General features: G+C 37.9%; 3 protein-coding genes across 6 annotated transcripts in view; all 3 read left to right on the top strand.

Moving 5' to 3' along the window:
* Positions 1-1,464: 1,464 nt before the first annotated feature.
* mapre3a (microtubule-associated protein, RP/EB family, member 3a) lies at positions 1,465-11,754 on the top strand. 3 transcript variants are annotated; one of them, XM_053633064.1, is made up of 7 exons: positions 1,465-1,580; positions 6,264-6,386; positions 6,612-6,757; positions 8,550-8,745; positions 9,580-9,716; positions 10,163-10,315; positions 11,026-11,754. In XM_053633064.1, the coding sequence occupies exons 2-7, from the start codon at positions 6,266-6,268 to the stop codon at positions 11,092-11,094; spliced, it is 822 nt and encodes a 273-aa protein (XP_053489039.1). In that variant the 5' UTR covers positions 1,465-1,580; positions 6,264-6,265; the 3' UTR covers positions 11,095-11,754. The 3 variants fall into 3 exon arrangements, with proteins under 3 accessions (XP_053489039.1, XP_053489042.1, XP_053489038.1); XM_053633067.1 differs by having other exon boundaries at positions 1,471-1,580; positions 8,550-8,706; XM_053633063.1 differs by lacking the exon at positions 1,465-1,580 and having other exon boundaries at positions 5,520-6,386.
* A 905-nt stretch (positions 11,755-12,659) lies between these two features.
* On the top strand, positions 12,660-22,550 carry senp6b (SUMO specific peptidase 6b). 2 transcript variants are annotated; one of them, XM_053633062.1, is made up of 18 exons: positions 12,660-12,695; positions 13,805-13,957; positions 14,060-14,130; positions 14,499-14,602; positions 14,759-14,917; positions 15,294-15,327; positions 15,654-15,812; positions 16,174-16,346; positions 17,146-17,237; positions 17,310-17,426; positions 17,581-17,703; positions 18,704-18,796; positions 18,899-19,089; positions 19,589-19,641; positions 19,725-19,777; positions 19,920-19,988; positions 21,923-22,073; positions 22,242-22,550. In XM_053633062.1, the coding sequence occupies exons 1-18, from the start codon at positions 12,685-12,687 to the stop codon at positions 22,377-22,379; spliced, it is 1,944 nt and encodes a 647-aa protein (XP_053489037.1). In that variant the 5' UTR covers positions 12,660-12,684; the 3' UTR covers positions 22,380-22,550. The 2 variants fall into 2 exon arrangements, with proteins under 2 accessions (XP_053489037.1, XP_053489036.1); XM_053633061.1 differs by having other exon boundaries at positions 17,107-17,237.
* Positions 22,551-24,390: 1,840 nt separating this feature from the next.
* Positions 24,391-25,114, top strand: part of myo6b (myosin VIb) — a 40,084-nt gene continuing 39,360 nt past the window's right edge. Inside the window, exon 1 of the mRNA XM_053632925.1 lies at positions 24,391-24,714. The gene's annotated coding sequence lies outside the window, so the exon portion shown is untranslated. The remainder of the gene's footprint in view (positions 24,715-25,114) is intronic.

The raw sequence follows: 25,114 nt of genomic DNA, 5'->3' as shown, positions 1-25,114 counted from the left end.
CATGGGTGTGTGAATGTGTATGTGATTGTGTTGTGCGATGGATTGGCACCCCGTCCAGGGTGTACCCTGCCTTGTGCCTGATGCTCCCTGGGATGGGCTCCAGGTTCCAAGCGACCTAATGGATAAGCAGTATTGAAAATGGATGGAACTTTGCATTCAGCCTTGACACAGGGTAAACTTGATACAGATTCCCTCACTGTCTGAGAAATTTTCTTCAACATATTGTTGAATTAAAGTATTTAGTTTGTCCCCTTTCAAGCTGCAGAAATCATTTACGTGTATGACATTTGGCCCTTACATTTATCTCTCTATAATTTTTTTTTTTAATTACAACTGAGCAATTGCGAGTTAAGGGCCTTGCTCAAGTGCCCAAGTGGAATTTGCTCAAGTGGGATTTGCTCAAGTGGGACTTGAACTCTGTTCAGAAGTCAAATTTCTTTTCCACTGAGCTACCACTACCCCATTTTCTCCGTTTAATGTATAAAAGTACTGGCAAGAAGGGGCCAGATCTAGGACATTTGCTATATAAGGAATAAAACCAAACAGGGTGTGCTGCTATAGGAAAATCATCAGTGATGGTGTGATGTGATCCCAAAGCTGATTATTTTCCAATAACACCATGTACTGAAGTGTTTGATTTCTCCACAGCAGTTTGTCAATGCTCAGTCTATATTTATGTGCAAAACAAGGGCATGAAGCTGGGGACACTCTGGACGGAGTGCCAACCCATCTCAGGGCACAATCACACACATTACACATCCATTCACACACTACGGACAATTTGGAAATGCCAATCAGCCTACAATGCAAGTCTTTAGAATGAGGGAGGAAACCGGAGTACCCAGAGGAAACCGGAGTACCCTGAGGAAACCGGAATACCCAGAGGAAACCCCCGAAGCACGGGAAGAACATGCAAACTCCGCGCACACAGGGCAGAGTGCCCAACCCCGGAGATGTGAGACAAATGTTCTAACCACTAAGTCACTGTGCCCCCACAACACAACAACAACAACAACAACAATATATTATTATCAATAATAATAATAACATAATAACAACAACAACAACAACAATAATGATAATAATAATAATAATAATAACAATAATAATAATTTTTTTTAAAAACCACACCAAATCAGTCTCCCATTTCATGTGAGATCCGCTCTGTCTTTAGCCATTTTTAAATCTTCTCTTAAAACTTATTTTATTATTTGTCTCATGATATTTAATGTTATGCTATATGATGTTATGTACAGCACTGTGGATCAACTGCTGTCTTTGAATTTGCTTTAGAAATAAAATTTAACATTATTATTATTATTATTATTATTATTATTATTAGTAGTAGTAGTATATGTTATCTACCCTAATAAATGCATGTGGAAATCTTTGTATTTGTTACAGTGTTAACTATGAGACTTGGGCATATAAACGGCAGGGGCGGGGCGCCGGACAGTTAGGCGCATGCGCAGTAGCGATCCGTTACAAACCACTGCACCGCGCTGTAACCGCTAAACCCAGCAGCGCTAGTCTGGGATTTTGACAGGAGGCGTTACGTAGGTTACATTGGGAACAGTACAGTAAGTAATTACAGAATACAGTACAGTAAGTAATTACAGAATATGTATTTTGTATAATTGTTTTTTATGTGCTAAAAACGCGCTTGGGCTATTTTCGCGTTTGGGCCTTTGTGGCTGTGTTAGTGTCTGAGTGTCCAGTCAGTGAACACGGCGGTTACAGTGACGCCGCGGCCTGTCACCATGAAGACCTTTATTTCTATTTTTAGTGAGCCAGCATGACATTTAATCCAGTCACCATGTTCTAAGTAAAAGTTAGCATTAAAATAAGAGCTGTGTGAAGCTTTTCAGACGACAGTGTCGGTGTGGGCCTGCGGGCTGTGTGAAGGCTCGCTGTAATGTCAATGTCTCTCTCTCTCTCTCTCTCTCTCTCTCTCTCTCTGTGCATATTTACTGACTCAGCTAGCTGATAAATATCACGTTGTTGTTATTGTCTTTAAATCTACCACAGTTATTATGATGTCTGCCCTCTAGAACAGTACGTGTTTACAGTAAATATGCACACAGAAGCAGAAGCCATTCGTGTCCCAGTGCAGAGATACTGTAAAGGTAACACGAGAACTCAGGACAACGTGTTTCGACTCAATTTCATATTAATTCCATACTTTCTCTTTTGTCATTGTAAATATACATCATCACAATAAACTACAGTCACATGGGCTTTTCTCTACGAGTGAACCGTACTGCGCGTGCAGTGGGGCCAAATCAAATCACATGTTAAACATCTGCAGATTACACTCACATCTGCACTGCATGTCAGGATTGCCCATCCAACATGGCACAGAGAACCACTGATCTGCGGACACTACAGATAACGGTGTTATAAAGGTGATGATGTTTTTAGTGCAGCACAGAGTCAAATGTATCGGCCTGGACAGAGCAGGTCCATGTCACTGACCCCATCAGTACACATATGCTCCATGATCTGTTTAAACGTGTAAACAGAGTAATATTTTGTCTGTTTTATGAGTGACCCATTTCTATATTTTCCAACTAGCAAACACATCAAGCCCAAGGCGAGATTATTTCCAGGCTACTCAGTTTTGAGTTGTTGATGTTTTGATTAAAACCTGTTCAATTCAAGGTCAAACAGGCTAGTAACAGGCTAGTAACTACGGTACACAGTCTTAAAAATAACACATCACATGTTCTTTTCAGGGCACACGGTGGCTTAGTGGTTAGCACGTTCGCCTCACACCTCCAGGGTCGGTGGTTCGATTCCCACCGGCTTTGTGTGTGCAGAGTTTGCATGTTTTCCCCGTGCTGCGGGGGTTTCCTCCCCCAGTCCAAAGACATGCATGGTAGGCTGATTGGCATGTCCAAAGTGTCTGTAGTGTATGAATGGGTGTGTGTGTGAGTGTGCCCTGTGATGGATTGGCACCCTGTCCAGGGTGTACCCTGCCTTGTGCCTGATTCAAACAATGTGCAAACTGAAGGCTGTGAGAAAAAAGGTATTAAATGTATCTATGTGGGCTATGCTGTACTTTAAAGCACAAGTTAAATCACTATATTAAAAAAGCAAAACAAAAGCACAAACTATGTGTTAACTGATAAGAAGGTTGAATGTTCTGCAGTAACACACATATTCACTCATCTGAACACAGTAACATTATTCTGTAAATGTTTGACACTTCTTTACATTTATATATACGATTACATGTTCTAACTCCATTACAGTTACTGCTCTCATAAAAAAAACACAATTACTTTAGTTTCTAAATATCTCTAAATATAGCATCAAACAACATATTTGATCAAAATGAATATTTTAGTCAGTTATTGCACTTCCTTTATATTGCGTGCTGTTTGATTGATGCGTGGACTTGCGCTAATTCAGTGAAGTTTAATGGAGACTCGCTCGCTGTCAGGACAAGTCTTCATGTAAAATGGAAATACTGGCGTGAATTTCTAACATTTAGAATACATGTGTTGTATTCATAGAAATGCGTGTGAAGTTATTCACAATGACATCACAGACCCGACTAATCCATAATGAAATTCCTTGTTGGTTATTTCAATTATCGATTATTATTGATTTTATCTATTAGTTGTTGCAGCCCTAGTGGTTTATAGTTTTTCCCCTACAATTATGCTAAAATGCAATTTGTTTGTATGTTAAACTTCTACTAAAATGGTCACAAAATAAACAAACAGTTGCATGAAATTCAGGTGACTTTTATTAAAATCATTTAAACATTTGACAGATGTAAGAATTGGAGTTGATGCATCTTCTTACAAATCTCATATTTTCCAACTGGGAAGACAGGAGTCTCACTCCCTTTCTTTTGAAAAGCTGTAAAAGAGTGAAAAAAGAGCAAAATTGTGTTACAGAATCCCAAATTGTGTAATTTTGGAAATGTGACCTCAACAGAACGGTGTTGCATACTCACCAGGAAAATCTAGCTAACTTGCGAATATTTAATTTCCAGCCTTTAGCACCTAATTACCTTCTGTAACCCCCAACCCCTCTTTTTGTCATGTTAACCTTGTGAAGATCTTTTGGCCTCGATTACTGAGCTAGCTAAGTTCTGATAGCCACTGACTGTCTGCACCTGTTAACCAGCATTAACATTCACCGAATACATGTAGAAACACGGATCTAACCCATTCTCCTAATGCTAATTACTACAGCTTGCCTTGTCCAAAACACTTGCTAAATGTAAGTAACATTAACCCACTGTCTGTATTACATCATGGTGAATAGCTGTAATGCTGCGTTATCATTCACTTCCAAAAAGGTAATGAGAATGTCTAATATTACCACAAGCAGCATGCTCAAGTAATATTATCAACTCGATTGAGCATTTAGGTTAGCATCACTCATCACTAGCTAACCATAACTTGGAGCCTCAGATAAGATGTGGACACAGAGAGTTATAGAATAACCTCAGTCCATATTTCACAGCCAACATAAAAACATGACTCTAGTAGTGTAACCCCAACACTGAGGAAGCAGTACATGATATTCTCTTTTGAAGCTGTTGCGATACGTAAATTTAATTATCACTCGCTGAGTTACTGTTTTCCAATGAATACATTTTCGAGAGCTCCCTGCCCAAATATCACAAACTCGGCCAGGCATTTTCAGCAGCATTAACGCTAAATAGTGATGAACGCTAATTTACAATCAAAAGGTCAAGAGGCGAGTTTAGAGTTGGATGATGACGTCAGCAGCACAGTCCACAACGTGATTGGACAATAATTTAACACATTGTGTTGGTCACTCGTGTGAGCCCCCCCCCTTTAACACATTTATTGGATAATTTAACACAACGTGTTGAAACAGTAAGAGCACAATAAGTGTGTAGGATCTTAACACGTCCTTTCTGAGAGTGCAGGGTGTCCCAGAAGTCTCCATATATAGGGGACTATGTTTGCCAGCACCACATCAGTTGTGCCTCTGTCAGTGGCTGTTCTTGGACATCCATGTCTCGGTTGGTCTGCAAATGTTCCAGTCTTTTTGAATTTGTTAATACGTTTGGCAACAGTGTTGTGTGTCATGCGCTTGCCATGTTTCCTGTTAAAGTTCAAAGTTCAACGCAACCTTGCGGCAGCTTCCCGATCCAGCCATGAGAACGATTTCAATACGTTCTTGTTATGTCAGAGGCATTCTTAAAGGCTATCTGAAAAAATATATACATAAACTAAGTATGAAAAATTTTGGAAGACATTTTGCTAAAAAAAAAAAAAGTGTTAATTTCCTCTGTGTATGGAGACATCTGGGACACTCTGTATAATAACCTTGATAATGATGAGTTGTGATTTCCACCAGCACTTAAGCATAACAAAAATAGAAAACCACAGAAGTTATTCTTTTTTACAGACTGTGCCTTGTTCATTCATTCACTTTGGAAGCACACGGTTCATCTGCAAAGCCAGTAAACGTGATTACTTTTTGCATCAGAGAGCTGAAGCAAACTGGCTTTCATTAATAACCACAGAATTACCAAGCACATCTTTATAGTGAAGCCAGAGACACCCGTCTGCATGTGATGATAAAGGCTTCGGACCGTGCTTCAATATTTGATGTGTTGGGCTCGAGAATGGGATTGGATTTCCACCGCTGTAAATAAATAAATAAATAAATAAATAAGAGACCCCCTGGCTATGCTTCACTGACCCCAGGACTTCCCTAGATTCCACTTTGAGAACCCCTGGTACAGATCACAGATTATTGAACAGGTTGGATGAAACAGATGTGTCCAGGTTACTTGGTAACTTTTTTAAATGCTAAAGAATCCCAATTTAATCTGGAAGGATTAACTTCCAAGTGAGGATTGTGATGTGCTTGCTTTCCTTACTCTGTGATGATTCAACACTGTAGATAAGCAAGGATGTGGAGGAGCAGAGCACTATGCTGTTTAGTGTTTTTTTTTAAACCTATTACATAAAATTAAACTTTATTCAATTTAATAATGAAGGTGTTGTACTGTGTTTCTGCCTTCTTTATAACAAACACCATGTTTTGCTGAGAGAGCCTGAAAGAAAACCTGATCTATTTACTTTCTCCCTGTGATATTGCACATGATTGATCAGTATTAATTACCTAAATGACAGCATTCAGTTACTCCTGCCTGCCGTAAAGGTCGTTTGACTTTATGTTCATGTTGGACTGGCCACTTTTCACTGTTTGGACAGCCAGACATAATAATAACAACTGTTTTTACATAATTTCCTCCATGTAAGGAATGGCGGTGAATGTATACTCCACGTCTGTAACCAACGAGAACCTGAGCCGACATGACATGCTGGCATGGGTGAATGACTCTCTCCAGCTCAGCTACACCAAAATAGAACAGCTATGTTCAGGTGAGTCTCACCATGTTCATCACTAAACAGACAGACAATTTCACCGTAGCTATATTCAGTCCTGGTCATTGTCCCCCCCAAATTTCCCAGGTTTCACAAACTCATTTGGATCAGAGAAATTTTGACTGATGTTTGTTCACCAGATAAAAATGGCACTCCTTACTTAAGCATAATGAAATCCTAACGAACAAGGTCAACATTTTTTGCATTTTTGTTTATCTATAGGTGCAGCATATTGTCAGTTCATGGACATGTTATTCCCAGGGTGTATTTTTCTAAAGAAGGTGAAATTCCAAGCCAAGCTGGAACACGAGTATATACACAATTTCAAAGTTCTTCAGGCAGCTTTCAAGAGGATGAGTGTGGACAAAGTTAGTCTGTTTTCATTGTATTAAATATTTATTTTTGTGCCATATCAGTTAGCAAGGCTTTTTTGTTCAGCAATGTCTTATAATGTATTAAAAGTCCTTTTTTTATTATTGCTTTAACCACTTATGCAATATAAATATGCAACAGACAGTGCTGTGAAAAAGTATTTCTTCTAATTTCTTCTGTTTTTGTGTATATTTCATACTAAATAGTTTTAGATCTTCAAACGAAATACAACATAAAACAAAGGCAACCTGAGTAAACACACAATACAGTTTTTATTTTTATTATTTTCTTATTGAAGCCAAAAAAAGTTATCCAACACAAATCACCCATGTGAAAAATTAACTGCCCCCTTAAACCTTAAACTTAAAATCTGGTTGTGCCACCTTTAGCAGCAATAACTGCAACCAAAAGCTTCCGATAACTGGAAATCAGTCTTTCACAGCACTGTGGTGGAAATTTGGTCCACTCTTCTTTGCAGAACTGCTTTAGTTCAGCCACATTGGAGGGTTTTCGAGCATGAACTGCCTGTTTAAGGTCCTGCCACAGCATCTCAACTGGGTTCGTCAGGACTAGGCCGCTCCAAAACTTTAATTTACCTTTTATTTAATTTACCAGAGGTGGATTTACTCCTATGCTTTGGATTATTGTCTTACTGCGTAATCCAGTTGCACTTGAGTTTCAAATTATAGACCGAAGACCGGATATTCTCCTTTAAGATTTTCTGGTAGAGAACAGAATTCACGTTTTCCTCAATTATTGCAAGTTGCCCAGGCCCTGAAGCAGCAAAGCATGCCCACACCATCACACTTCCACCACCATGCTTGACCGTAGGTTTGATGTTCTTTTAATTGAATTCAGTGTTTGGGTTACGCCAGACGCAACGGAACCCCTGTCTTCCACACAGTTCCACTGTCGACTCATCAGTCCACAGAACATTCTCCGAAAAACGTTTGACGATCATCACGGTGTGTTTTGGCAAAATTCAGACAAGCCTTAATGTTCTTTTGGGTTAGCAGTGGTTTTCTCCTCACCACTCTTCCATGGATGCCCTTTTTGCTTAGTGTCTTTTGATAGTGGAGTCATGAACAGTTACCTTTATTGATATAAGAGAGACCTGTAGATCCTTTGATGTTGTCCTTGGCTCTTTTGTGACTTGCTGCATGAGCCGTTGCTGTGCTCTTGGAGGAATTTTGGAAGGTCAGACATTTCTGGGAAGGTTCACTACTGTGCCGAGTTTTTCCATTTGGAGATCACAACTCTCAGTGTGGTCCTTTCGTGTCCCAGAGACTTTGAAATAGCTTTGTAACCCTTCCCAGACTGATGCATTTAATTCACCTTCTTCCTCATCATTTCTGGAATTTCTTTAAACTTTGGCATAGTGTGGTTGCCTTTGTTTTATCTTAGATTTTGTTTTAATTTCTTAAACAATTTAGGATGAGATATACACAAAAACAGAAGAGATCAGAAAAAATAAATACTTTTTCACAGCACTGTAACACTGTATGGGAATTCTGTTATAGTGATTACCTTACATTTAATTAATTTAATTACATTTGATTACGTATCTTACAGTTTTATACATCAAGTGTCTGTACATTGTGCTCTGCTTAGTTTATTGAAAAACTGATCATTTAAAATGTTGGCATCAGTTTTTAGGCAGTGAGTGTCAACATGTCTTCAAGTTTATACGACAAACTCAGTTACCCAGACTCAATATTATGAGATGTTCAAAACGACCCGAATGACTTGTCTATTTGTAATTATTTTTCCTGTTTATTACACGATCAGATAATCCCAGTGGAAAAGCTTGTAAAAGGGAAGTTCCAAGACAACTTTGAATTCGTCCAGTGGTTCAAGAAATTCTTCGACGCCAACTACGACGGAAAAGAGTATGATCCTCTTCAAGCTAGACAGGGCCAAGACATCGCTCCTCCCCCGAATCCAGGTGAACCCTTTTTCTACAAACCCAAGAGAACTGGTCCAGGTAACCCCATAATTCTACTGCACCTCTGCTGCATCCATCGCTAAGCTTCTACCCTGCAAGTGGCCGGTTTGTGCACGGTCTTGGGAATGATTGCGCCATGCTCTAGCTTCCATAAAAGTAAACAGTGTGAAATTGCAACTTGTGGTGAAATATTCAGCTCAGTGCCATTGGGAAAACTCTCAATGCAAACATGTGACTAACTAAGCAAAGTTGCACATTGATGGCTACTGGTTTAAATGATGTATAGTCTGAACTCAGATTATTCTCATGCACTACAAGGATCCCTGTGTCTTATTTACCCAACAATGCAAGAAATACAATCTGGAAATTGTTCATTGTTTTGATGTCAGTAAGTACTATGAAAATATTAAAATTGAGCTATATAGTTAAAAAAAAATTATATTATGCAATTTTGGAGTCAATAATAGGACAACAAATATGAAAAGTGACCTGCAAATTAAATATGGTTAACAATTGCTGTGATGTCATTGGGCCGGATTGGAAATGTGTCCACAATTCAGTCTCTAATAACATCTTTTCATAATGATGTGACTTTGGTTAAACGTGCCCAAAAAGATCATATTTTACAGAGTTTCTGTTCCCATTTGAGTTTAACCAATGTTACAGATTTAACAAAATGTCTGTACAACGGCTTTAGACTAGAAGGCTGATCTTACGCAGGCTTTAAACACCAGATTTAACCTAGCACATCATTAAATGTTGCTACTTCTGCATACTTAAAGTACATCAGCTTACTGCATGAAACATGTTTTTCTTTGAATAGCTTGCTGATAATAAGCATATGGCTCATCACTGAAGTTGTTTTAATTTCAGGGCCACAGAGAACATCGCCAACAGTACCCAAAAACATGCCCACGCCACAGAGGGTGATGAACATGACTGTCAGGAAGAACCCCAGTCTTACTCGGAATGGAGGTGGCGATGCTGAGATCATGGAGCTTAATCAACAGGTAGAGTCACTGGGACGGTAAGGAAGTCTTAATCTGCCTTCCAGTGTTTCACATGTATTGGGTGATGTATAATTGTTTTTTTTTTTAAATAATTCTACACAATTGTAAATCTATCTTTATGAACTGATACTTTGCCTATTTATCTCAGCCTAATACTTGAACGGACGAGTGAACTCTTTTCTATAGTCATAGTGTAGCAAATGATTGCCCCTCCTGGTCTAGTGGCTAGAATCCTGCGCTCTCAGGGGAGCAGCCAAAAGAAAATGATGATGATGATGATGATGATATTGATTACTGTATGTCCAATATTCTAATTATAGGTTCAGAACTGTTTGGCCTGTTTTTAATGACCTATATTCCTCAGAATAGATCTACCTCTGCCTGCCCTCTCTCGGTAGTAAAAGAAGTCGTCCTTCCCGTTTTTTTTTTCTGTTTCCTTTGTAAAGTTAATGGAACTGAAGTTAACTGTAGACGGTCTGGAGAAAGAAAGAGATTTCTACTTCAGCAAACTGCGAGACATTGAGCTGATCTGCCAGGAACACGAGAACGAGAACAACCCCATCCTCTCTAGGATAATTGACATCCTTTATGCCACAGAGGTATGCCTGGCTATTCCCAACCCCAGTGCATATTAGAATGGATGGATGAGTGGATAATGATTTGTTAATAGTCGAATGAGTATGCCTTACCCTGCGTTCACACTAGCAAGACAAAGCAAACAGATGACCCATTCGTTTTATATGTATGTGCGTAACACGGAGCCATGAATTTAGTAACAGCAGCAAGTGACAAAGCGACAGCGTGACATTTGAATTGAGATTTCATGCAAATTATGTATGACACAGTGAAGCAGCAAATCCAAACAATTGGCTCACAAGTTTCCTCAGGACCAATCCTGTGGTGCATATAGTCTGACACTTCTTCAGTTCCCTGCTCACAACTTGTAATCATTACCTGTAATTAGTTCCCATTTACAGACTGCTGCCCAAAAAACAACCACGGTTTCATCTTATTCTGTCATATATGACTCCCATTATGTGTATAGAGATAAAGAAATGAAAGCTTGGAAGGAAGTAGCAGAGATGTTAATGCCTTTGGTGAGTTTATGTATGTAGCTGGTACAGTTAGCTTGCTTTGTTACTATTGTTCCTCATTGTAACTAACAAAATGCGGGACAGTTCAGAAGCACTAACATGCCCACAAGAGAGAAGCTACAGGCAACATGTGCAACTTGCTAGTGTGAATGTAAGGTTAGAAATCGAGAGACACGAGAATAAACTCTAAAAATGGCATGTTTCTCGGGATGCAGGAAGGATTTGCAGCGCCAGAAGATGAGGAAATAGATGAGCAGGCCCACTTGGACCAGGATGAATACTGAGTGCTCCCTTACCTTCCCATCCCTTCCTCCCTCCGTTCCTCCCTTTCCATGTCCCCATTCTCTTGCCCCTCTACCCTCTCCTCTGCCTTCACTTTGGAATTACTCCCCTACTGCACGCTGTTGATATCTCCTCCATTACCTCTGTATCTATGGATGCCCCGTATGTACTAAGTATCTGTTTGTCTACTCCTACTACAGTTCATGCACTACACCTCAGAGGCCCAGTACTACCCACTTCACCCCCAGACAATAGCATCAGCAGTGATATATCCTAGTCATCTCAGCATGTTTTTCATTACTACACGGAGAATGAACAGGAAAAAGGCATCAGACGCTGAGGGTAGCACAATGGACTTAACACAGTAAATGTTACGATGAGAAAGTATTTTTGAAGAAAAAGAAAAAAAAGAAAAAGGATGCTGCCTGGAATGCAGTTATTTGCCTTAGCTCTCCTGCATATTTTGTCATCGCTCTGTACTTGCTCTGTTCATTAAGGTTATTCTACAAAATATTTATGTTACTGACAGGCTAGCACAAGAACAATTAAAAATACTGTGAATTAAATAAGTCTGCCACATTTGGATTTGCTATTTTGGGTCTTTTTGGATAAAGCAATTACAAAGATATAATAAAGGAAGTGTAGGAAGACAAAAAAAAAAAGAAAAAAGAGAAGGATGTTTTAAAAGAAATTATAAAGAAACCAAACTCAAAGAATGTAACACATTGCCCTTCTACCATTTAGTTAGTTACTGCATATCTAATGGGAGCATGTAAATGTAATACATGTATAGTGAATGAGTGATATATCTTTTTTAAAGGACCTTTGGTTCAGTTTGATTGATTCAATACTGCTCAAACAGTTTCAAATAATAAAACTACTGTTGGAATGCAAAGTGGTATTTGGTACTAATCAATCAGAACAAGGTGAACTACTGATCAAATGGCATTTAATTGAGGTTTTGCTGCTAATTTTACTGCATTTCTGTATCTTATTTTATTATTTATTTTTATTCTGCTATTGAATAGCATGAGCTGTGTTTTTGTGACTGTGTTTTATGTTAGGAGTTAAGGCCCAGATGTAAAGGAACTGAATGCTGTTTGCTAGAAGCATTGTGCTGGCTTTGCAGTCTGAAAGTCTGAATCCTCACCCATCTGCATCACTCATACTTGTTTTGTCTACATTTTAAAAAATGGACATGATAGTGTTTGCCTAAATTGTTTTGCATTTTATTGAGTAAATAAACAGTTGTAAAAATGTATGTCTCTGAGCCTGTTGTTATGCACTTTAGTTTAGTGGCTTCATAACTGAAAACCAGAAAATCTCTGGGTTTTAAATACTATTAAGGAATCATAGCTATTCCTTGCACATTGTACAGACAATGCAATCTGCTATACATAAAAATATACTTAACTTAATTTGACTACATTAACGGACAATGTCATTTAATAATCCTTAGGATATAAAGATCTTTAGGATATAAGCATTTAATTGATGACTTGGCTACACTACATTACATACACTTAAATGCAACTAGCAAGCGCTTTTGGACGCGCATGCGCACAAGAGTGTTGCAATGCTAAGTTGACACCATGGACCGTACGTAAGTACATAACGTTATACACTTACTGAGCACTTTATTAGGAACACCTCTACAGCTATTCATTCATGCAGAGCCATAAGACCAGGCTACGTTTTTTCCAATCTTCAACTGAACAGTTTTGGTGAGCCTGTGCCCACTGCAGCCTCAGCTTTCTGTTGATATTCACTCGTGTACTTACCCTACGGAAGCCCTAAGCAGCCATGCATTATTCATGCCTTAGGGCTTCCGTAACGATGGCTGTCGAGTACTCAGAAAAATTAAGTCGAGATCACAAGAAAATTACAACTTCTGTTATGTCGAGATCACCACAAAATTAAGGCGAGGTTTTAAAATTAAAACAAAGAAAAAAATTATTAGGGCTTCCGTATTTCTTGGCTTTTGCAATCGAGAAAATTATTTGAATGAATCGACTCTTTGAATCGACCACATCTTTTAGCAAGACTTGAATCAGAGTCGACTCGAAACTTCCTAGAATCGAACAGCACTAGTTAGGGCTGATAAAGCTAATTTGTTTAAATTGATTGGGGTTTTCATTTTGCGCATGCGCAATAAACACAAGGCGCGCACAGATGAATAGTGATCCTAAAAGACTGTCGGTCCTGTAGAGCGTTCAAGGTAGAGTTTGAACGGAGAAAAAAATGTTAACTAACCTGATGGAACTTAGTTAAAGCTGGTAAGGTTTGCAAATAATACAAAATTGATGCTTCAGGAAGTGACTAAAAAGGTTTGTGCTAAGAAGGTAACAGGCGGAGTTTGTGTTTTTTTGTTATTCTGTGAAGATAGTGCTAGTTGAAATACATTAGATATGGTTAGAATTTGAAACTCATTAGGGGGCCTCATTTTCTTATTTTCAACCACTTACTTATGTTTTAAGATATAAGAAATACAATTTAAGTTGTATTAGGACCACCATAAATTAACAATTGACATGTTGGATAAATCTAACCCCCCTCACAACACTATAACCACTTTTACCCCCTAAAAAAAAAGTCCAACCTCAAAGTTAAATTGAAGTACAGATTTCACAGAGTGTTATGACTGTGGAGTAGAGGAGTGGGACATTGTGTGTTTGTGTTTTTCCTTTAAAAAAATGTTTCTCGGTACTGTAGTGAGCCCTCACCAAGCATGCCACATATCCTAGAAGAAAGGAACAGTGTTAAATTGTCCTTTAACCAGTGCACACCTCCATCACAAGGTGTTGTCCTTAAAAAGCGTCGCTTCCGGCATACTCTTCTGTCTGCTAGGAGTAAGAATACAAAAAGGTTGGCTATGTGTTTTTTTAATTATTATTTTTTTAAAGCGTATAATAAATGATTTCAGATTAAATAGGAACCCACAATTTTTCATGGGCTTACCTCTTGCAGGATGGGCAGCAATGACAATGATGAGATGGAAAATCCTGAGACGAACTCGTTATCTCTCATGAGTGAAGCAGGTAAGTTTGTCTTTTACGTTCCAAATATACGCACCCATTGCTGATCTTGTAAGCATTCCTTTAGTATTTGTGTTGTATTTGAATAAAGCACATGCAAGACCACTGATGCATCTTTAAAAGAGCTGGAGATATCGTTACAAAAGGCAACAGTGAAGTTCACATATTGTTTTTCTGTTGGTTTTTAGGATGATGAATAACTTTGCAAATTAAAAATCCTGCTCTGTAGTGTACTGTTTTGGAAAATGTGAACACGTTTGCGCTGTGTCTTGTGGACTAGCTGATCAAGAATTTGTAGAGTAGGTGAGGATGGCGATATAGCCTGTGGTTGGGTCAAATTTCTGAATAACATTGACCTTTTTATAACACAGGCCCGGTTGTTAAACCTAAGAGTTCCAACTCGGAAGAACCGACATCTTATGTGGGTGCACAGCCTCTGCTCAGAGTTTCACGAAAGTATCGCATGAGGGACCAGGTACAGTACTATGAACCATGAAAAATGGTTTTAGAATGCATTGTTTTTTGTTTTTTTGCTTCCGGTCTAAGCAACAATCATTATTGTTATCATTTAACTATTTTAATTTGCATCCTTATGTCATGTATTATGATGAACGTGTGTGTTTCTTTGCAGTATGGATACCTTTTGGGAAAAAAAGAACACATGGCAAGGGCACCAGCCTCCGCCACATTGTTACCTGCATCACGTATGGAAGGGTGTAGCAAGCTTACTCTCAATGTCAGACGTCTTAAACTTGGAACACTAAACATGATTTTCAGAGGGCCTGTCACAGTGAGTCTTTGGCCTTTTTGGATTTTAAGGCTTTTCTTACTGCAACGTCTTGAGTTACTGTTTGTATGGAGTTTCTGTGCACAATCAGTGTTTGTATAGGTTTCCTTTGTGTTCCTCCATCTTCCACCCACTTCCTAAAAACATACTGGCAGCTGGAATGGCTAAGCTAAATTGCTCTTATGTGTGATTGTGTGTGTTGCCTTGTAATGGAATCCTATCCAGGGTGTATTGTTGAATCACACCTGTTGTTCCCGGGATATGATAGGCCTAATTTAGCCAGTTACCCAAGAAGAATTAATTCATGTTCAGTCAGCTAGTACAGTGTGTGTTTTGTGCAAAGAAATGGCCAACTAACCAGTCTGTGTTTCTGTTTCAGTTTTCAATGGATTATATTGAGATTACAAATGAAGGTAAGAGCCACATTGTGGATAGTGTAATGTGGATATTGGTTTGCCTACTATGGCAGTTGAGCATTCTTATAGTCTTCTCTCATCACTTGGTAATGAATACATTTTCCCTTAATCAGTTCTGCCCTTGATTTAAGGGACTATTGAACATTTATTATTATTATTATTATTATTATTATTATTATTATTATTATTATTAATTCCATATGCACCCCGTAGCCTCTCGTTTAAAATTTAAAAAGCCTCTCTGACCTGTCTCATCCTTATTTATTTATTTATTTATTTAATTTTATTTTATTTTATTTTATTTTATTTTTTTTTATAAACAGTGCGAATTGAGGCATTAGAGCTCACCAGCTGTGAATGGTGCAAGGGATATCACCTGCCTGCTCTGTTTCTGCAAATGACTGATGCAGCATGTTGCCGTCTGAGAGAGCAGCTTGCCTTGTCTACAGATATGGGGACATGGGATGGCTGTCAGAGCACTAGTCAGTAGCCGAAAGTCTTTCCACACTTTAGTTTCTGTTGTATTTCTGCTCCATATATTGGTCTGTCATATAGTTCCATCATATCATATTGTTATTTTTTGGCACAGATAATAAGCCTATTGTGAAGTGACACTTTTTTTTTGATTACACTGATTTTTCCATTCTTTTCTCGGTGCACGGAAACGTATTCTTGCTTGTGGTCATCGCCCTAATGCTACAGATACAGTAGCTGGTGATTTACTTTATATAAAAAAAATTGTTTTTAAAAACTGGAGCATTTCTTTAAAAGCCACAATAGCAGCTTGGCCAAAATCAGTGTAATTATGACCATTTTCAGAAAATTATTCTTTTTCTCTGACAGATCAAGAAAAATACCTCCTCATTATCTTTGAGCGTGTGCCAACGGTGGTGGAGGAGGCTACACTAGAAGAAATATTCACAGAAATTGGCAAGCTTAAGCATCTTAGCATCTTAGTCAAACTCACATGTGAGGAAGCCAATGACAGACTAATGGCACATAAACATTCTCAGAAGGTGAGTTGTCATGGAAGTGTGAGCTTGCTACTTTTAAAGAATTTATTCCTTTATTTTTGCAAGCAAGAGCTATTATTAGTACCGTGACCAAGTGTAAGAAGTCTATATATTTTTAGTGGAACCTTAGAGAATTTACAAGATTTTAATAACAGGAGGGCTGGGTATTGCGACTAATTTGGTGATTCGATTCTTCTTTATCTGGTTTCGATCCAGTATTGATTAGTTATCAATACTTCATTTAAAATGTTAGTTTTGCAGGCATGGAATCCACGTTTTAATATAAATGCTGGTAACGGAAACCCTCCTACTTAGCTATATTACTGAAATACACATTAATAGGGCCCTCACAATTGTTTAATTACTTTTTACTTTGAGTAACAAACATTGCAACAAGAAATCATAAATGTGCATACCATGCACACAAGGTAAGTACCAACTGCACAATGCACATTACTGTAAAAAAAAAAAAAAAAAAAATTGTAAATGTGTAACTGAAATTCATTAACAACTTGAAACATGGCAATAAAACCGTTTTCAAAATTCAAAACGTGAAAGATGGCAACATCTTCAGGACGAGAGGCGAACTACAGATAATATTCACATCCTCTCAAGTAAAGCACGCGCATTAATAATCGATTCAGGGATTTCACCTTATCGATATCGCTTCATTAAATTGAAGATTGATTAAAATCGGAGAATTGACATCTTTTACCCAGCCCTATAATATACAGTATATTTATTTTCTTTGTGTTGGGATTAGGAATTATTCTCAGGCCCCTTCTCTCCCACTAATGTTCAGAATGAGGTAACAACGCTGAGTGTCCCAGACAGTGAAGCTGATGATGATGACCTGATGGAGTGCCCATCCTCACACACTCAATTAACCAAAGCGTGAGTGGTTTTAGTTGATCTCATTACTTTGATGTGCTTCTGGTAGCAGCTCTAGAGGCTTTTGTTTTCTAGACTGGTCATATACCCACCTCCCCCAGCTAAGGGTGGCTTTTCCATCACCACGGAAGACCTCTGTTGTCTTGATGAAGGCGAATTCCTAAATGATGTGATAATGGATTTCTATTTGAAGTAAGTGCTAACTCTAATGGAGGTGTGTGTGTGTATGTGTGTGTGTATATGTGTATATGTATATATAATATATTAATATAATATAATATAATATAATATAATATAATATATATAAAGAAGAAATTGTATACTGTGTATTTTGGATGTGTCTCAGATATTTGGTCTGTGAGACGTTAAAGGAGGAGGATGCCAACAGGTATCATGTGTTCAGCTCCTTCTTCTACAAGAGTCTCACTCAGAATGACATGCAGGAGGATCCAGATAGTACAAGTTTATCGTAAGTCTGAAATCTATAGTCCGTACTAGGGCTGCAACTAACGATTATTTTCATAATCAATTAGTTGGCCGATTATTATTTTTTCTCCCCCCTCGATTAATCGGATGGGGCAAACTTTCAGGTTAGTAAAAAACGAATGTGTTCCATTTGAGACGCTATTACCTTTCTAAAATACATACACTAGACCAGTGGTTCTCAACCTTTTGTGAGCTTTGGACCCCTAGCATATTTCAAACAACCCACAAGGACCCTCTCACTCCACAACAATTATAGGCTGTATATTTAACAGTCATTTCTATATATGTTGCTTTATTTTATTAATATTAAACATTAATAATATTAACATTAAAATTGAATTAAAACATTTCAAGATTTTTTAAATTTTTTACATTTAATTGTTGGTGTGACATTTAATTTGACTCTCTGAATTATCCTTTGTTTATTTTATCCATCAACGCAACACTTGAACTCTACCACTCATAGGTTTTTGCAAAATTTCATTTCATTTGTAAAAAATTTCAGATAAATCCATCAATTAACGATATCTGCGAATAACCAAATTGATTGATTATTTTTAAAACATCTAATTTTAATGTTTTTATACATTCAACAAAAAATATATACATAATATTATTTAAACATTTTAAAAACTTTCCTCCGGACCCCCTGCAATTACACCATTGACCACTAGGGGTCCGCGGACCCCGGTTGAGAAACACTGCACTAGCCGGGTAGTGCATAGTGAAAATGTATTGTACATCATTTGGGACACAAGTTTAGTATTTACTCTCCGGAGCGTGTTTTCCGAACAGAAGTAACGTAATGAGTAAATCTCCCCCGTGCCGCGTGCAGACCAACTAATCGATAATGAGATTTGTTGACAACGATTTTCATAATCGATTATTACCGATTTTTATCGATTAGTTGTTGCAGCTCCAGTCCGTACGATTATTTGATACTTATGTGTCCTCAAATATTACGTTGGCCAATTTCTCCACAGCATTCAAGAGAGGAGGCATAAACGGGTGAGAACGTGGACCAGGCATTTGGATCTTTTCAAAAAGGACTTCATTTTTGTCCCGATTAATCAGTCGTGAGTTCTGCTTTTCCTGATATAATGTTTAATATCAGTCTCGGATGTGACGTAGAATTTTGAATCATTATTAAATATTAGCTAATTCAGATTTTATCTCAGGGCTCACTGGTACCTGGCTGTTATCTGCTTCCCGGGCCGAGCTTCACAATGCTCCATCATGGATCCTTGTGAGAATAAGAACGAGGAGAACTCGATAGTGTTTATTTCCAGCTCACCTTTTTCAAACCCCATGTCACTTTTCTACAAACACCAAACATCTGAGCAGGTTTCCAAGTGGAGTGCATCTGAAGGTAACAAACTCTGTGCTGATCGGTTATTCAATCTCTACTAGGGATGTGCCACAGGTATTTGAACACCCAGAAGTGACATTGCACACTCGGCACGTATAACGTATAAACGTATAAATTTTCTATTCAATTGTCATATTAAATATGCTTTTATTCCCCTCTCATAGCAAGGTAACCAAATATCCATCGTCAACTCTTACAGATATCCAAATAATAAAAATGTGGCAAAAGGCACATCCCTAGCCTGGCTGGGTTTATTTCCAGTGACAGCAAATTGTTAAAAATCTAACTCTAGCAGGTGACCTACTCCACATTAGTCACATTGAAATGTGTCAATCAGAATAAAGTAACCTCTATCCTTAAGTAAATAACATGCAGTACCCAAGCTGTGCATTGATTATGTGGTAATCAGTCAGTATACAGTACATGCTGACACGTATGCAAACCAACACTGTTGAAAAGGTGAAACATTTCACTCCTCTTTACATGGTGTTTGTTCTAGGTGTGATGGATGAGGGGTTCTGTCTTGTTTCAGATGATGACCTAGATGAGCAGGTTTGGTCAAAGTCTTCTGGGCTTCATAGGTGTGAACTGATAGTTTGTCATGCTATTAGTAATTTTTAAATACTTTTTTGTAGTGTAATGGAAGCAGCAGATATGCATTCAAAATAAGTGATACTACTTATAAACCGTGAGTATGACACTCGGGTCTCTTGTTTATGACCTACCTTTCAGTTCCAAATCAGGATTTTATCTTTTTAAAAACACTTGCACTACAGATTACTTTTGGCATACTAGTCATCTTGGTTTGTGTTTTTATCATGTATCTGTAGGCCCTGTATTCTCATTATGGATTCTCTCAGCTGTGGTGCCAAACCTACAGTGGTGCAAGTACTACAAGAGTAAGTATTTTCAAGTAATCTAATCGATTATCTGCATTGCTTTCGTAAATTTTTTTTTTTTTTTTAAATTCCATGCCTGCCTGCTTGCAAAAGAATTCTGGCCCGAGTACCCAATATTTCCTAATGAATGACTGTCGTGTTTTCTCTCTCTCTCTCCATATATGTGTGTGGTGTGTGTGTGTATATATATATATATATATATATATATATATATATATATATATATATATATATATATATATATATATATATATATATATATATATATATATATATATATAATATGTGTGTATATATATATGTGTGTATATATATATGTGTGTATATATATATGTGTGTATATATATATGTATATATATATATATATATATATATATATGTATATATATATATATATATATATATATATACATATATATATATATATATACACATATATGTGTATATATATGTGTATATATATGTGTATATATATATGTGTATATATATATATATATATATATATATATATATATATATATATATATACATATATATATATATATATACACATATATGTGTATATATATATGTGTATATATATATATGTGTATATATATATATGTATATATATATATATGTATATATATATGTGTATATATATATATATATATATGTATATGTATGTATGTGTATATATATATATATATATATATATATATATATATATATATATATATATATATATATATATATATATATATATATATATATATGCGCGCGCGATGAAAAAATCATGCAGACACACGTTGAGAATATTCAAACGTCAGAATGTGACTTTGATCGTGTTATGGTTGTTGGTGCCAGATGGGCTGGTTTGGGAATTTTAGAAACTGCACAGAATGGTGCAAAAAACAGAAAATGGCCAGATTTGTTTGAGCTGCCAAGGATATAGTAATAATTCCTTAGATTTATATAGTGCTTTACATTGTATGGGGGAGAAATCTCCTCAACCACCACCACTGTGTAGCATTCACCTGGATGAGGCAGCTAGTGCGCCAAAATGCCCACAACACACCAGTTATTGGTGGAGAGGAGAGTGATGTAGCCAATTCAGGGCTGGAGATGATTATTAGGGGGCCAGTGGGGGACTTTTAATGACAAACGGCTCATCTGAAAGACAGTGCTGTTTTTATAGTACAGGGCATTAGGACCCACACACGGACCACATGGTGAGCATCCCCTGCTGGCCTCCCAAATACCACTTCCAGCAGCAACCTTAGTTTTCCACAGGAGGTCTCTCATACTGGTGCAGTGGGAAACCAGGCGAGAGCTGCAGGATGATCTGGTTGGTAACTCATAATCACTCTTTACAACCATGGTGAGCAGAAAAGCATCTCAGCATGCACAAAACATCAGACTTTGAGGTGGATGGGCTACAACAGCAGAAGACAACATTGGGTTCCACTCCTGTCAGGCAAGAATAGGTATTTGAGGCTATCATGAGCACAGACTCCCCCAAACTGGACAGTTGAAGATTAGGAGGGAAAAACCCAGCTGGTCTTTTACAAAGTCTTCAGCTGTCCAGTCTCCGTGAGTCTGTGCTCATGATAGCCTCAAATACCTGTTCTTGCCTGACAGTAGTGGACCCCAGTGTATGTGAACATCCTAGGGGATCAGCAGTTTCTGAAATACTCAAACCAGCCCATCTGGCACCAACGACCATGCCACGATCAAATTTAAACAGATCACACACTTTCCCCATTCTGATGTTTGATGTGTACATTAACTGTGCTGCTGTACTGCTGCCACATGAATGGCTGATATAACTTCATGAATGTGTAGTTATACAAGTATTCCTAATAAAGTAAATGGCGAGTGTATACATGTACAAATTATTTGCGGCTGAGTCGGTACGTTGTATTCCTGTGTATTTATGTGTTGTAAATAAAAAGGTATTTGGAGATGGAGTGGCGAGTGAGAAAGGGCTCGTTGTGGAGTTTTGAGAAACGACCCATGAAGGGATGGAGTGTGCAGGTCCCACAGCAGGATAATCATACTGACTGTGGAGTTTATGTTTTGCAGTATGTGGAAAGCTTTATCACAGTAAGTATGTAACACATTTAATTTGGTGTCGAGCAGCTTGAGTATTAAAGGTGTGACCTGTAGACTCAGTCAGCAAAATGTGTCTTGAATGAAGAACGCTGTATGCAATAAGTAGTATTTCAGTTTCTTTCAGTCACTTGAAGGTCTGTTTTTATATATTATTTCCAGAACCCACCAAGGACTTTCAATCCTGCCATGGATCTGAGGGACTGGTTTCCACAGAAGCTTGTGAAAAAAAAGAGGGAAAGAATCAAAAGGCTTATTTTTAGGCTCCACCAGCAACAGCAAGCTGAATTAGGAGAATGAGCGCCTCCTAGAGATTCTCTTCGATAATTCAAACCTAACTCCAATTCAGGCACTTAGCCCAGCTTTCAAATGTCTGTTATGATTGAATGCTTTTTGTTTTCTGTATTTAGACAAAGAACACATTTGTTTGTAAATACTGTGTAAACAGTATATAGCAAAATAAAGTATTTAATGAAATCTATTGTTTATATATTTTCACATTTCCCTTATACCATGGTTCAGTTGTTCATGTGTGCTTATTTGTACTTTGTGAAAGCATGTTAAAGTTAATAAGACAGTAGACCATGTCATCCACCTGCTCTGTACTAAAACCAACACGTGGAATGTGTTGTAACTTGGGGCTAATGTATCAGTCAGGATTCACTGTAACTAGTATTCCTGGTATTTTTAACAGATTTACAGTTGTGCCCAGAAGTTTGCATACCCCTTGCAGAGTCTGCAAAATCTTAATACTGTTAACAAAATAAAAGGGATCAGGGGAGTGTAAACCTTTTGAACAGGATGATCAGTGTAAATTGTTAGTGTTTTGTCTTCTGGGAGTTGTAACAATCTTATTTAGTGTCTGAAGGGCAGTACTAAATGGGGAAAAAAACAAATAAACAAACAATTTTACACTGATTATCCTGTTCAAAAGTTTAAACCCTCCTGGCTCTTAATGTATTGTGTTGCCTTCTTGAGCATCAGTGAATGTTTGCACCTTTGGTAATAGTTGTGTACGAGTCCCTCAGTTGTCCTCAGTGTGAAAAGACAGATCTCAACATCATATAGCCACTGTTGGAAAGGGGTCAAATATGCAGAAGATGCTGGAAAAGTAAAGAATGTGCAGGACCTGGAGGATTTTTCTGAAGAACAGTGGGGAGTTTAACTGCTCAGAACAAACAAGGGACTCATGAACAACTATCACAAAACATAAACATAGTCGTTGTTCATCCAGGTAATGACACACAGTATTAAGAATAAAGAGTATGTAAACTTTTGAACAGGGTAATTTTTTTAAAAAATATTTAAATATAAATTCAGCTATTATCTTGTGGACTATATGTAAACATCTGTTATGTGAAATAGCTTAGTCAGGACAGTACTAAAAAAAAAAAAAGGATTTTTAATGATCCTCTTATTTTGTTAACAGTATTAAGATTTAGCAGATTCCGCAAGGGGTATGCAAACTTTTGGGCACAACTGTATATGAATGTTCATTTATTATGTTCACATTGTAACTTCTATCTGTGTGCAGCTACAGAATTACTTGATGGGTTAATACACGTCCTTAACTTGCATCTTCTAAGACTAGCATTTAGCATCTGTTGTGAGTTGATAAATTATAAATATCAGTGCCATTAAAGTCCTGTTGTGGGTAGTTCATTATCCTGTCGATTTGAATGCTTGTGTGGGAAAACCCTTTATACCTGATCAGTGTGTCTTCCTTGTTATGATTATCCTCAGCATTTATTTTAATCTTGCCTTCACAGATGGACACACAATTGGTGTAGTGGTGTAAGAGAATCAGGGTGGCTCTGGAAAACTAACAGGAAAGACAGCATGAGCTTTACAGCTGTGTTAAATTCAATGTGTCAAACAGGAGTACATGGGGCTTCCACTTTAGTAATGACCCAACAACTTGCTGTAGGTTTAATTGGGAATACCAGCAGTCTGACACTTATATCTGTTTTGCTCTAAGCTACAGTGAGAGAAGTGTGCATGCACTATGGAAAAAACAAGGTCCAGCGTAAACATGTAAAGGACGCTTTTTACAGCCATCCGTTGCTAAGTAACCTGAGGCAGTTGCAAATGGAGGCATGTATCAGATGTCCTAATTAGATTTACAAACAGAGTCGCTATTCAATAGAGTATTGGATTTCTACTTCAGGAATACTTCTAAAAGTTTTCAATTTCAACCCTCGTAAAAAATTCATGAAACTCCAATTTGCATTTGAGGCACACCTTTAGCTAAACTGATGATGCCGAACACTTTTGCACTGTCAATGCACGGGCTGAAGTAATGCTTTAACACGGTACGGTAGACCTACTGAAGTGCCAGAATGATATATTTGAGTGTATTACTCGTCAAACAGTACCGTTAATAGCTCACACTGGTAGCATTTCCAAGAATGAAGCTACTTCCTGATTGCGCTGCGCTTTATTAAGATGCTTTAACGCTGACCGGTGTAGTCCTGCTGCTGGAGCCTCGCGCTTCCCGCTGACGTCACCGCGGGTTCTCCTCTGAGGAGTTGAAGCCAGAGAGAGAGAGAGAGAGAGAGAGAGAACCGGGGAGCTCTGTCAGCAGGACATAACGTGTTTTTACTGCACACTCTCTTGTGAAGGACGTGCTCGTATTGTGAGTATGCTGTGTTTATGCTCTTCCTCGTCTGTTCCTTGTGTCATTACTTCCAGAGCTGTGTAACCAGACCTGGCTAGCTAATGCCTCTGGTGAAGCTGAGCGAATATTTTTTCATTATACTGCTTCAGGAAAGGAGCTAACATGCTAATACGAGTCTTTCCCTGCTACTTTGTCGAAATGTGAAGTTTCTTGGGGGGGGAAATGATGAAGCTGTTTGTATAATACGGATCAAGTTAACTAAACGGCTAGGGATAACTCTTAGTACACTATGGCGGGTCTGTCTGAAGAGTTCTTGTTCTTGTAACCCGTTTGTTGGAGCTCTTTATGTCAGCGCGTGCCTGAATAATAGAACATGTTACAGGTTAACAGAGTGGAGTGATGAGGAACCAAACTGCTT

This window comes from Ictalurus furcatus, chromosome 9 (assembly GCF_023375685.1).
Source record: "Ictalurus furcatus strain D&B chromosome 9, Billie_1.0, whole genome shotgun sequence".
NCBI lineage: Eukaryota > Metazoa > Chordata > Actinopteri > Siluriformes > Ictaluridae > Ictalurus > Ictalurus furcatus.
This window is presented reverse-complemented; position numbering and strand designations above follow the sequence as displayed.

Excerpts from the sequence above, each read along its gene's own strand:
- mapre3a (XM_053633064.1), top strand. The coding sequence starts at position 6,266 with ATGGCGGTGAATGTATACTCCACGTCTGTAACCAACGAGAACCTGAGC. Across the intron at positions 6,758-8,549 it reads AGAGGATGAGTGTGGACAAA|ATAATCCCAGTGGAAAAGCT; the intron begins GTTAGTCTGTTT and ends TTACACGATCAG. Across the intron at positions 8,746-9,579 it reads ACCCAAGAGAACTGGTCCAG|GGCCACAGAGAACATCGCCA; the intron begins GTAACCCCATAA and ends TTTTAATTTCAG.
- senp6b (XM_053633061.1), top strand. Across the intron at positions 14,918-15,293 it reads TTTTCAGAGGGCCTGTCACA|TTTTCAATGGATTATATTGA; the intron begins GTGAGTCTTTGG and ends TTTCTGTTTCAG. Across the intron at positions 19,090-19,588 it reads CAAGTGGAGTGCATCTGAAG|GTGTGATGGATGAGGGGTTC; the intron begins GTAACAAACTCT and ends TGTTTGTTCTAG.